This window comes from Pelodiscus sinensis, chromosome 1 (genome assembly GCF_049634645.1).
Source record: "Pelodiscus sinensis isolate JC-2024 chromosome 1, ASM4963464v1, whole genome shotgun sequence".
NCBI classification, from domain to species: Eukaryota; Metazoa; Chordata; order Testudines; family Trionychidae; genus Pelodiscus; species Pelodiscus sinensis.
The window spans coordinates 16,837,284-16,851,136 of NC_134711.1; the positions used below are offsets into that span (position 1 = coordinate 16,837,284).

At 43.4% G+C, this 13,853-nt stretch overlaps 1 protein-coding gene across 5 annotated transcripts in view; it reads right to left on the minus strand.

The window, feature by feature from the left end:
* The window catches only part of SEMA3A (semaphorin 3A), a 446,406-nt gene that overhangs the window by 120,230 nt on the left and 312,323 nt on the right, over positions 1–13,853 (minus strand). For 4 of the 5 annotated variants that reach the window (XM_006117134.4, XM_075926288.1, XM_006117137.4 and 1 more), the window contains exon 5: positions 6,750–6,869. In XM_006117134.4, the coding sequence (XP_006117196.2) occupies positions 6,750–6,869 (120 nt within the window). Of the gene's footprint in view, positions 1–6,749; positions 6,870–9,817; positions 9,837–13,853 lie in introns of those variants that run through there. The other variant, XM_075926316.1, reaches the window with a different exon arrangement.

A 13,853-nucleotide genomic window follows, 5' to 3' on the forward strand; every position in this document is an offset into this window, starting at 1 on the left:
TTCTCAGTGTGAAAGAAGCTATTTGCATGTATTTGCATATATATTTTCATGTACATGCAACCACACTTAAGTTGTGGCCTTCGGCATGTGCTGAGAATATCATTGTGGCCCCCATGGCTTCCAAAGTTGAGTAGACCTGAGTTAGAGACACCTGTCAGAGATGATCTAGACAAGTGTTCTGAAAGTGTTGTGCAGCATCACTCTCAGAAACACATTAACTAGCCGTCCCAGTTTGTTTATTTACCGGCACTGCAGCCACGGAGCCAGGGGCGGATATAAGGCAGGGCGAATGGGGCGGCCGCCCCGGGCTCCGCGCTTCAAAAAGCCCCACGCATGCGCCATGGCAAAGGGGGGCCCTGCAAAATTATGCTGCCCGGGGCCCCGCAAAACGGTCATCTGCCCCTGCACGGAGCCTCGCGGCTCCCATTGGCTCCGTTTCATCCTTTGCTGCCAAGGGGAGCCACGGGAAGTGGTGGCCCAGCCCACGCCACTTCCCGCAGCTCCCCTTGGCTGCAAAGGATGAAATGGAGCCAATGGGAGCTGCGACTCTGTGGTGGCCCCTCCCGCCTGAGTCCCCAACAACGCTACGATGCAGTTTATAGCTGGCCCTATGAGCAAGGCCTAGGCACTCTGGCCTGAGTCCACAGCGCAGTCACGATGCAGTTTGTAGCTGGCCCTTTAAACAAGGCCAAGGCCCTCCGGCCTGAGTCCACATCACAGTCTATAGCTGGCCCTTTAAACAAGCCTAGGCCCTCTGGCCTGAGTCCACAGCGCAGTCACAATGCCGTTCACGGGTTATAGCGGGGCACATCCCCGGGTAGGGAGACCCGAGCCCACCCTACTCCACCGGGTCCCAGCCCAGGGCCCTGTGAGCGACCGGGTAATGGGTCACTCACTTAGTTGGGCAGTCCGGCCGAAACGCACCGAGGTTCTCTGGGTGGGAGAGGCGGCAACCCGCTCCTGCCCAGAGCCACTTCCTACCCAGTCCCCGGGGGTGCCTTCCCCTGTACCTAGCCAGCTGGCTGCGAGCTCTGTGCCGGCGTCCCCTCGGTCGGTAGTCCTGGGGTTGCCCCAACTCGCCTCCGCGTCCTTTTCCGCCTCTCCTGGCGTCCCCAGCAACAGCTGAAAGGGAGCTCCCTGCCCCGGTCCTTCTCCTCCGGCCGTCTCTCCAGACTGAGTCTTTCCCCAGGCTTTTATAGCCCTGCTGCAGCCTGGGCATGCTCGGTAGAGCTGTGGGGGAGGGACCTCTGCAGCCAGGTAACCCTGGCTGGGCCCTGTAGGTTCAGGCAGGGCTGCCTCGCCCCATCACAGACTCCAAGAAATAAACAAACTGTTTATTAATGTTTATTAATGTATTTCAGAGAGTGATTTTGTGGAACACTTTAGGAAACACTGATCTAGACAGTGCTTGGTCCTGCCATGAGGGCAAGGGACCAGACTCGATGACCTCTCAAGGTCCCTTCCAGGTCTAGTGTTCTATGATTTTGAAGGCCATTCCATGTATGCAAATACTAATCATCACATAGTGGATTGCCATGCTAATACTATTCTGTGTGATGCCAATTCATATGTCATAAATGATTGTTCATGCTCATTGAAAGGCTAAATTTACATGCTTGTCCCAAATAGTAGTTGTACACATAACCTGTAAAGAGAATAGGCCCTAAAACACCTGCAATGTTTTGAGTATGTCAAGATTTACTCTTAGAAGCTGAAACCAAATCTAACTTCTGCGCAAAACTTAACTTCATGGGAAGGTTCTTCACATGGTATAAATGGTGAAATCTACCAAACTGGGATAAAGCACCAGCAGCGCTGTTCCATGCATTCTAAGGGCTACACTGAAATCAATAGCCCCTGTGCCTCTGCCATATCAGGGAGGTTGGCCAGGAATCCTGTGGAATCAATGGCTAGATTGGCTGCCATTCTGACTCATAGAATCATAGAATCATAGAATAATAGGACTGGAAGGGACCTCGAGAGGTCATCGAGTCCAGCCCCCCGCCCTCAAGGCAGGATCAAGCTCCGTCTACACCATCCCTGACAGATGTCTATCTAACCTGTTCTTAAATATCTCCAGAGAGGGAGATTCCACCACCTCCCTTGGCAATTTATTCCAATATTTGACCACCCTGACAGGAATTTTTTCCTAATGTCCAATCTAAACCTCCCCTGCTGCACTTTAAGCCCATTACTCCTTGTCCTGTCCTCAGAAACCAAGAGGAACAAATTTTCGCCTTCCTCCTTGTGACACCCTTTTAGATATTTGAAAACCGCTATCATGCCCCCCCTTAATCTTCTTTTTTCCAAACTAAACAAGCCCAGTTCATGAAGCCTGGCTTCATAGGTCATGTTCTCTAGACCTTTAATCATTCTTGTCGCTCTTCTCTGTACCCTTTCCAATTTCTCCACATCTTTCTTGAAATGTGGCGCCCAGAACTGGACACAGTACTCCAGCTGAGGCCTAACTAGTGCAGAATAGAGCGGCAGAATGACTTCACGAGTTTTGCTTACAACACACCTGTTGATACAACAACACACCTGTTGATACAACAACACACCTGTTGATACATAGCATTTCTCATAGCATTTCTCCTACACTTTGACATAGGCAGCTCTTCCTACAGCTTTGCTTAACATAAAATTGGAGGAATAGAGTCTCTTTGTGGCTAGGAGTCCCCCAGTGCAGAAGAACACTAGTTATTCCTCCAACTTTTAAAGCTTTCCACATGCCATGGGATTTCACTTTTGAAATGGTCAAGGCAGGGATATCCCTGTACAATTCATGAAGTAGCAAAGACAACCTTGGCAAATGAAGTGCCACTTCACATCAGCTGAGGATCTAGCCTCTTAAGTTTTTCTGTCCCTTACAAGACTAATGAGACAGTGTCTAGTTTGTAGTATATAAATGACATTACTAGTAATTGCTCCATTGTAAAACTACAGCTACTTTTGCTGGCATATCCCAATAACTGTAATTATGACTAAAACTCTGATATCATGTAGGTGCTTCATCCTTGAACAGGATCCTATTCTTTTGCATTTGTTAATGTAATTCTGGGTTTCCAATAATTGGTGATCACCACGAATGACACAGAAACATCCCCTTAATTGGACAAACAGCAAGTTGGAAAGGTTATGCTCGGACGAGGCTTAACTTACAATTAAAAACATCATTTGCTCAAATGTTTCACTTAAAAACCACGGGCTAACTCCTGAGCTGATATAAACTGGTGCAAAGTAGCTGATATAAACTGGTGTAAAGTAAAGTAAAGGTCTTCAAAGGAACTATGCCACATTTACTCCCACTGGAGTAATTGTATTGCTCCCACACTTTGTATTATATGGTGAAACATCATGTTTGCTTTTCAACCAATACTAACTCACATTCTTCAATCATTGAATGCCCCTTGGGTTATGTCTACACAGAGACTTGACTGCAGCATGTGTTGGCATTTCTGAACTAGCTTTGATCAGTTGCTAAAACTAGCAGGGAAGCTAAAACAACACCATGGGACCCATGGACTTGGTGTCTGGAACCCTGGGTGCACGTTTGGATGGTGAACCTATGTTGTTGTGGGTTCACTGTGATTATCAAATGAGTTAGCTTGATCCAAAGTAGCTTGGGTCTACCTACACATGCTGCAATTACTTCTGCCAATACCCTTGCACATACTCTGTAGGGGAGGATGGTCCTCCAACGCTGTGAAAAAAAATGATTTAACTGTATCCTTACAGGTTGCCTATTACTTGGAAAAGTGTACTCTGGACTTTTTCTAATGTGATGTATCGGGGTTGAGGGAAACATAAGGGAAGGTATAATTTAACAAAATTTTATGAGTTGTACCAAAGGTTTGTTAAATGTGCAGAAACCGGAAAAAGCAAATATGTTACAGGTGGTAGCATTATAGAACTTCAGATGTAATAACTTGAAGTTTTATGTACTTCATAAATCTAAGTTAAATTTAGAACTCCTTTATCAAGTGAGGAGGAGAAATGAACTGCAAAACAAAGTGGTCCCAGACCTTTTAGGTTCATACAGGTAACGATTATTTTTAATCGGAAGAACAATCACAAGAGACTTGGGAGGAAATACAGAGGTTGAGCATAGCTGGTGTAAATCACATATGCTCTGCTGAAGTCGATAAAGCTTCACCGATTTACACCCATTGCGGGTCTGGTTCTCTCTTTTGTACGTGCTTGACTGAGTATGCAAGAGCTGGGAGAGAGTACAGGGAGACATCTCCCACCATCCACTGCTAATACAAGAACCAGGAGGAATTGCTATTCCTGCTCTGAGCACATGTACTGTTGCCTGCCAGCTACCCCAAAGGCCAAGTCTTGCTCTTTCCCCCATCACTGCTGGCTTGATATGCAGTCAAACATATGCTGTATCTTGACTTAGTGCTGCTCTGTGTTTCTCTATACTTATGGTTGTTCCTTCACAGCACCATCTGACTCACAGTGATTTATAATAATAAGGGTAATACTACTTAGGGGCTGATCCTAAGGAGTCAATGGGAAATTTGCCATTGGTTAAATGGGAGCAGGACAGAGGCTTACATTTCTCTCTAAAAACCTTTATAAAAAAGTTGTGGGGAGAGTGCTGCCTCTTTGGGGCTCTCTTTTTATTGTCTCTGGCTCTTGTCTTTGCATTTTTAAGGGAGATCTTTTGGAAAACAGTGCTATTTTTTTCTCTCTAAGTGCTTCAGCTCTTCATTTCCAAATCTGGAACAGGTTTAAACAAGATCCTGCCTTTCCCTTTCCCAGGAAACTGGTGTAATTCACAATGTATTTATTGGACTATGTATGTTTGCAGGGAGCATGTACACTCTGATGAATCAAACTGTGAGCGTCAACTTCTTGCTTCTGAGGCAGCACAGTGATACACCCGGGGTTCTGGAAGGATTTGTATAGTAAGGGGCACTGAGAGACATTCAGCCAAACTGTAGACCATGTATATGATGGAAACCACTTCAAAACAGGGGATGCAGTAGCACCCCTAGTAACCATAGTTTCAGCGCCTATGCCCCTTACTCTTATAGGATGGTAAGATTACAGCTCAAAGGTGGTGTTCAGGCTCATCAAGACCAAATGACAGTAAATTCAATGATTTTAAATGTCTGGATAATTATAGTTAATCAAAAAGAAGCAAATGCAAATAATTGGCTAGCGCTCTAGGGACAAATTCATCCCAATGTCAAAGTCAGTGATGTTGCACCAAGTTTGGATCTAGCCTCTGATCATCTCATCCATAAATCCTTGATAAAGTGTGTGAATTTTACTGTTTGCTCGTAAAACAGCCAAATGTAAAAGTAAATGACCTCATACATGCTATCTCTCTGCAGATAGCTACAGTTGGCAGATAGCCAGGAATTGATTGACACACATCTTACGGAACTAGACTTAATTAATATGTCTACCAATTCCCAAATGGATCTCAGGAAGCAGAGAATCTGCTTAACGCAGTAAGCAATGGCATACTGTGTGTGGTCAAGAGACAATCACTAATTGCCAAGACTACAAGGCTTAAAGAGGCCAAAAGCACTCCACTCATTTCCCCCAAAACCTTATGCCTAGGACATTAAGAAGGATGCATGTTTTGAATGTTAAAAGATATTTGTGTAGGGAAAAAATCACTCCCAGACTGTTAAGCCATCACTCAAATGATCTGATATTTTTAAAATACAAAGCAGAATCCAATTTTTAAGTGATAGAGGGTGTCCTCATTCATTTAAACAAAGATGTCTTTATTTTCCTGGCAATCTGCAATCCTGAATGTCAACTCCATGAGGTGACTGTAATGATTATGCTTCAGTGATCAGAGCAAGTCAACATAACACAATTGTGGATTCTCCCTCACTCCCAAAACACAACAATACCCCCCAGCTTTATAAATTAAGCAAGTGATGGCTGGGAACACATCAAGAGAACTCGTTCTATGAATTGAAAGGATCCAGAGAGCAGTCGCCACATAAGCCATATAGAGAACAAAGGCAAAGTGGCTTCACTTATATTATAGACTTATGCTAATATTACAATAAACATTTAACCTTTTAAGACAGAACAAAGCAGAAAATCGATCAAACTAAAGACAACAACCCCTCCCCAAATCCTGGCTAGGTAAAACAGCACAGCTCTACTGATTTTAGTGGGGCAACTCCAATTTACCTCAGAGAGGATCTGGCCTACCCATTTTATATTTAGTTAAAAAAAGAAGAATGAGCTCATCTAAGTCTATTCCATGCTTCCTGCAGCATAGAGCACAAAATTGGCATTCAACAAGTAAATAACAACAGGAAGGGGAGGGAAAGCAGGGACAAGGGTAAGAAATAAAAAAACAGGCTTGATTTGAGCCAGCAAAACTGTGTGTGTGTCAGGACAAATTGTAGAGCTGAGAAATATGCTTGAGTGGCATTGTGTCTTTATTCCCCGATGGGAGAAAGCTGTTTTGGTGTCAGACTCTGCTGACCAGGAAGAGGCCTAGAGGATAAAGCTGGCAGCAGAACAAAGGTGTCGATAATATTGTGTCTTCAGATAGCTGATATCTGCCATGAACAAAAAAGGAAGTACATCTGATTTTATATAACAGACAAAGCGGGTGTATTTTTAATTTTGTTTGTAATGGTTTAATGATGTTTCAATGCAAAATTAGTAATGATTCATTTTGGCAGGAGAGGTCATGGCTAAAGTTGATAAAGTTTTCCTCCTCCCCCAAGGAAAAGTAGTATAAAAAATTCTGTGTTTACCTCAGGATGCCGTCCAATTTCAATATACGTGCAAACTGGATGAAAAGCCCCAGTTCCGCAGGCGTACAAGTGTGTCTGGTTGTAAGCTTTAAGCACCTTGATAAAATTGGCGCATTCTTTCTGTGAAGGAAAGAAACACATACACAAAGTGAATTCTAGCAGGGAGCATGAATAACAGACACTCCTATGCATTAGGCATCATTAGCAGAATGAACAGATAGTATATTTATGGTCCTTTCATGATTTTTGTAAGGCTTGTTTATTATTGGCATTTCATTGCTATTTTGAGTTAGGGCCTACCCATCATAGCTAAAACAAGAATACATAGTGACAATTTCCCCTTTTTTTGATTGAGGTAGTCTCTGCTTTTGGATGTAAGTTATTTCTTCATTTGCAAAACAAATCTCATGGGGTATGTCTACACTAGCACCCTAGTTCGAACTAGGGTGGTTAATGTAGGCAACTGAAGTTGCAAATGAAGCCCGGGATTTGAATTTCCCGGGCTTCAGTTGCATATTGCCGGGCACCGCCATTTTTAAATGTCCGCTAGTTCGGACTCCGTGCCCGCGGCTACACGCGGCACGGACTAGGTAGTTCGGATTAGGCTTCCTATTCCGAACTACCGGTACACCTCGTACCCCGGAAATTCAAATCCCGGGCTTCATTTGCAACTTCGGTTGCCTACATTAACCACCCTAGTTCAAACTAGGGTGCTAGTGTAGACATACCCATGTATGGAAACATGGTTGCCCAGAATAAAACAATTATGAGAAATGTCTTCCAGGACTTTAACAAGATTCCAAAAAGAGCTAGAAAAAATCATGGCTATTAGCCATGATGGGTAGGAATGGTGTCCCTAGCCTCTGTTTGCCAGAAGCTGGGAATGGGTGACGGGTGGATCACATGATGATTATCTGTTCTGTTCCTTCCCTCTGGGGCACTTGGCATTGACCACTGGTGGAAGACGGGATATTGGGCTAGATGGACTTGCGGTCTGACCCAGTATGGCCGTTCTTATGTTCCTGTATTTCATTAATTAATCATTTGAAAAAAGATGGCCCAGATGGGATGAACTGATATAAAATAAACCATTGATATAATATTTAAAACAATAACACACATACTATAGGATGAACTACTCTAGGCTATGTCTACACTACCACCCTAGTTTGAACTAGGGTGGTAATGTAGGCAACCGGAGTTGCAAAGGAAGCCCGGGATTTGAATTTCCCAGGCTTCATTTGCATAAAGCTGGGCGCTGCCATTTTTAAATGTCTGCTAGTGCAGACTCCGTGCCGCGCGGCTACACACGGCATGGACTAGGTAGTTCGGACTAGGCTTCCTAGTTCTAACTACCGTTACTCCTCGTGAAACGGTAGGAGTAATGGTAGTTCGGACTAGGAAACCCGGGCTTCCTTTGCAACTCTGGTTTCCTACATTACCACCCTAGTTCAAACTAGGGTGGTAGTGTAGACATACGCCTAGTCCCTCACTCTCTGGTCTGGCAACATCCGTGGTCCGGCATGATATTAGTCATCCAGATGTCCATTTATCATGGGTGTGGCCAAGTTTCCTGCAGTCCCATAAACTTTGTTTATCGCCCCCAGTCCAGGCTCTCAGTTCTGTGCTGTTACTTAGCTCAAATTTACTTAGCTCTAAGAACCCAATAATCAGTGAAAGTGTTGGTAATGCTCCTGGACAATATTGACCTCCTGTGGTTCAGCAAATTGTCTGATTTAGCACTCGTAAGGTCCCGACGGTGCTGGACTTGAGAGGTTCAATAGCATTTCATAGCCTCTGCTACCTCAGTTCTACAATAGTTACTTAGGCCTCTATCCTGCAATGATTATGCACATGTTTAACTTACTCACTGAAAAGCCACTTGGACTACTCACAATACATAAAGTTAAACATGTTCCCAAGTCTTTGCAAGACCCAGGTCTTAAATTTTATACTTGCTTTAAGGAAATAGTCACAACTCGTATTTACCTTTAATAAAAACATACAATTCTTTATCTGTCTAGCTAATGAAAACTTATACCATTACAAAGGAAAGACACTTTAAAAATTAATTTGCTCATCGTCATGTATTTGGTATCCATTTATTTACTATTTTGCATTTTCTTCAGTTTGAAACATGAAGATGAATGTCAGTGTCACTTTGTGATATTTCATGCTCTGACATATGCTGTAAAGCAGCGGTCTCCAGCCTTTTAAAGGATGAGATCACTTTTTGAATTTAAGTACAATCCAGGATTTACCTCAAACTCAAATACGTTTGCCCCACCTCCTTCATGCCCCTTCTGCAAGGCCCTGCCCCTGCTCCCTTCATTCTCCCTCCCTCCCCCATTCTCTCTCCCTTTCATCAGGCAGGGGCAGAGGATTGGGGTGCAGGTTTTGGTCTTGGGCTAAGGGATTTGGAGTGTGAGAAGTGTTCTGAGCTCAGCCTGGGGCACAGGTTGGGTTCAGGAGGGGATACATGACCATGACAGGGATTCAGGATACAGGCTCCAGCTAGACACTGCTTACCATAGGTAGCTTCTGTGTGGTAGTGCAGTGGTGCTAAAGGCAGGCTCACCCCTGCCCTGGCCCTGCACCACTCACATAAGCAGCCAGCAAACTCTCTCCATCCCAAAACCTGTTGCATCTCTCATTCCCCCCCACCTCCTACTTTCTGTGGAAGCAGAATACGGGGTGGGAAAGGGAAATAGCTCCACAGCAAAGGGAGATGCGCAGCAGTGGGGTGAGGGGCAGCTGAAGTGCTGCACTTGACAGTCTCTTGGCCAAACCAGTCAAGATCACCTATCAGAGGCTCCAAGATCTACCAGTAGATCCCTATCTACTGGTTGGTGACCACTGCTGTAAACCATGAATTGCAAACACCGCAGAGAAACATTTAAATCCAAACAAAACAAAAGCTGTTTTCACTGAAAGATAATTGTTAACAAAATTGATGGAAATATTGTGTTACTATTTGGCTGTGTTCAACTTTATAAAAAGATCTAGAATTTTTGACCCAATTTAACAGTTTTTTTCCTACTAAATACTGTTCTTAAAATTTAATTTACCTTTATTTGTGAAGGAAAAATTGAAGTCAACAGCAAACAATACCAAGTCAGAGAGGGAACTAATGAGAAACATTGAACTTCTATTGCCCCACCACTGGGAACAAGCAGAGATTATGGTCTTAGTCCTGAATATTGATTCATGAGATATTGCTGTGTGGAGACCCATTAACTTCAACGGGGCTCCATGCAGGTGCAGTCTCCACTCATGCGGAAAGCTTGAAGGTTCAGGGAATAGTGGCCCAATGCTTAAATCCCTACCTACATAGAACCTCCATTGACTTCACTGGATTGTGACATCAGACCCTGTGGCTTGCTTGTGAAGAGCGAATGAAAGACAGACTCTAAAACACAAACCATGGCTCTGCCAGAGCAGGTGAAATTACAACCCTTAAGACTCCTGTAGGCTACCACTAGGCAAGCTATAAACAATTCAGTACAGACAATGCCACCCTAATGTATTGTAAGATACACAGGACATTGTTCTTCAGATTTGTTTTGCTTATGAGCATTTGCATAAAATGTACTGACATTGTATTAAAAAGAACACCCCCAGAGACACACACACAGTCTTACAACATGGTTGGCTCCAGGGCTGACCAGACAAGTACACAGGTTATCCATCCAACTGAGATAGAAGAGAAAACACAGAGGTAGTAAAGAGAATCCAGCAGGAAATTGAAAGCTGGAGATGTATGTTTTGCAAATGTTCTCTCTCTATTTTTTCCAGTTTGATCTCTCTTAATAAGAATAGAAAGACATTATATACCGACAGACACACAAACCTATACAGACATTTATTGTTTTATATAGACACGTGGGCTACCATTCAGTGCTACAGTGATAGGGGTTAAATGGTTAAATAGAATAAATGATTGTAGTTTCATTTAGAGTTAGTATATTATTCTTCAATTCTCTCATTTTTTGTGTGTACAGTTGCGTAAATGAAAGAAGGAAAAAATCTCTTGAAAGTATTTGAGTATTAACACAAGCAATACTAGAGATGAGCAACAGCTGAAACTATCTGCTCAAACTCTTTCATAATGGGGTTTCATGAAATGGGCCAGTATATGAATTACCCTTGAGTTGGCTGTATAAAATTGGTAACTGGCTGATGAGATTTGCAAAAGGATGCTGATTTTGCTCACATCATGGGCCAAATTCACTTCCACTGTAACATCACTTAGCATTGCACAGGCCTTGGCGTGTAATTATTTAAAACAAATCTTCATTTAAAAAAAATCAGCTGAACAAAATACATTGCAAAGTCAGGGGGAACAAACACATACCATGGACCATATGGACTGATCCCTAATTAGTGCAAATCGATTCAGCTATATTGAAATCAATGTAATTACATTGATTTACACCCGCTGAGTATCTGGCCTGCATGTACTCACATGCTAAACAAAAACAAGCAAATACTGCTTATCTCCAGTGCTGAGTGAGAAGGTATGAAATTACTACATGCAGTAAGGGCTAGATCGAAAGCTCATTAAGTCTGAGGCCAGATTCTGCTCTTATTTCCAGGAGTGTAAATCAGAAATAATTCCACTGGCTTCGGTGCAGCTACAACAAATTAAACTGGTTCTGATGAGAGAAGAAGTGAACACCTTCCATGTCCTTCTATGTGCCACAGTAAGCCCTCACTTGCTTTAGATTTACAGCACTGTAACTCCATTAATGTCAATAGAGGTACTCCAGAATTACACCACTATAACTGAATGGAGAATTTAGTTTGCTCTCTCTGACTTTTAATTCCTCCTTGATCTCCAGTGCAACAGATTTTAACCATAGATGTCTGAGAAACAGAAGAACTAATTAAACACTAGGGCTGTGTCTACATTGGCCCCTATTCCGTAATAGGGATGCAAATGAAGCACTTTGGAATAGTCAAATCCACGGGGGATTTAAATATCCCCCGTGGCATTTGCATTAACATGGTTGCTGCTTTTTTCCGGCTTGTAGATAAGCCGGAGAAAAGCTCCAGTCTGGACGCGATCCTCCGGAAAATAAGCTCTTTTCCGGAGGATCTCTTATTCCTACTTGAAAGTAGGAATAAGACTTGAAAGTAGGAATAAGAGATCCTCCGGAAAAGAGCATATTTTCCAGAGGATCGCGTCCAGACTGGCGCTTTTCTCCGGCTTATCTACAAGCCAGAAAAAAGCGGCAGCCATGTTAATGCAAATGCCGCGGGAGATATTTAAATCCCCCACGGATTTGCCTATTCCAAAGTGCTACATAGAATCATAGAATCATAGAATAATAGGACTGGAAGGGACCTCGAGAGGTCATCGAGTCCAGCCCCCCGCCCTCAAGGCAGGATCAAGCTCCGTCTACACCATCCCTGACAGATGTCTATCTAACCTGTTCTTAAATATCTCCAGAGAGGGAGATTCCACCACCTCCCTTGGCAATTTATTCCAATATTTGACCACCCTGACAGTTAGGAATTTTTTCCTAATGTCCAATCTAAACCTCCCCTGCTACACTTTAAGCCCATTACTCCTTGTCCTGTCCTCAGTAACCAAGAGGAACAAATTTTCTCCTTCCTCCTTGTGACACCCTTTTAGATATTTGAAAACCGCTATCATGTCCCCCCTTTTTTCCAAACTAAACAAGCCCAGTTCATGGGCATCCCTATTACGGAATAGGGGCCAATGTAGACACAGCCTAGGGCGGAGATACTTACAGCAATAAACCTTTGACTATAATAAATATATATATATATAACATTCAAAGTTTTGAGTCTAGCTAAAACTGCTAATTTAGCTTCCCTCTGTTTTACAGCTGCATAAAGTATCCATTAAAATCTGTAAGAGTAAATTCTTATACACCTCCCTACCAGATTAGGTTTCTTTATATATTTTACAGGACTGTAAAAAAAGTGGGGGGAGGGAGGGTATTAGACCACAATAAATGACATAAAATAAAAGTTACAATTCGGATTTAAGCCCTCATCTAGTGAATAAGTTCATAGTGAGGTCTCCTGCTCTGTCATCAGGTCAATCCTGCTTGCACTTAAGATCATGGCTAGACACTCCTTCATTTTTAAATCTGTACAATCTTTTTTTGTTACATATTTGTACAGTGCTGAGCACAATGTGGTCCTGACCCATGACTGGGACTTCTAAAGTGATGATGATGAGGCAGAGGAATCAGTCTGTCTGATTCACACAGTTGCAACAGTGGCAATGATGCAATGCAATGTGTGGCACTGTTGTGAGTCACCCATACTACCTGTGCAGTTATGGAGTAAGGATGTTAAATATTGGTTAATTGAATAGCCAAGTAACCTCATGAATTCTCCTGAGGAGCCCTCTGCCACTCTGCGCTGCTGCCTCTATATCAGAGGCAGCAGCAAGTGGTGCCAGGCGGGAGCTGGCCTGTCAGGGGAGCTATTATAAAAGCCAGCTCCCCTCCAGGATTGGTTGTCTGTTGCCCTGTGCTGCTGTCTCTCATAAAGAGGCAGCAGTGCAGGGTGACAGCAGCCCCTATTGGGGGAATGGGGCATCTGAGATCCCAAACCCAGTGCAAGCCAGAACTGACCTGGGCTGCCTGCCTGCCCGGCTCCTAATACACTTTAAATACAGAGCTGCAAGGGAGTTGGGTCCCAGATCTATCATGAGCTAGGACTGAGCCAGGCTGCTCACCAGCCTGCTAAAAAATTTACTGGTGGCGGGGAGGGAATGCATGTTTTTTATAGCATTAACCTACATGCTTTTGCTTATTGGTTAATCGGTTAATTGACTACACTATTACATCTCTATTATGGAGTGAACCTTCTGAGAAAAATGACATTCTGGTATTTCAGAGCAACCTTTCATTTCTCTAGGTTTGTGGTCTTGTCTCATGGGAAAAAAAAGAATCTGTAATGTAACAGTTTTCACAGCTTCATATGAATTCCTGCAGGCTCAACATCTTAAAACAAGTTGACACCAAAGAATCTACTACAATAAGGGAAGGTGTGGGTGTGTACTGGTTAGATCAGTGCTGGGTTCAGGGCTAGTCTACAGTATTGTGGCACATCGGCATAGCT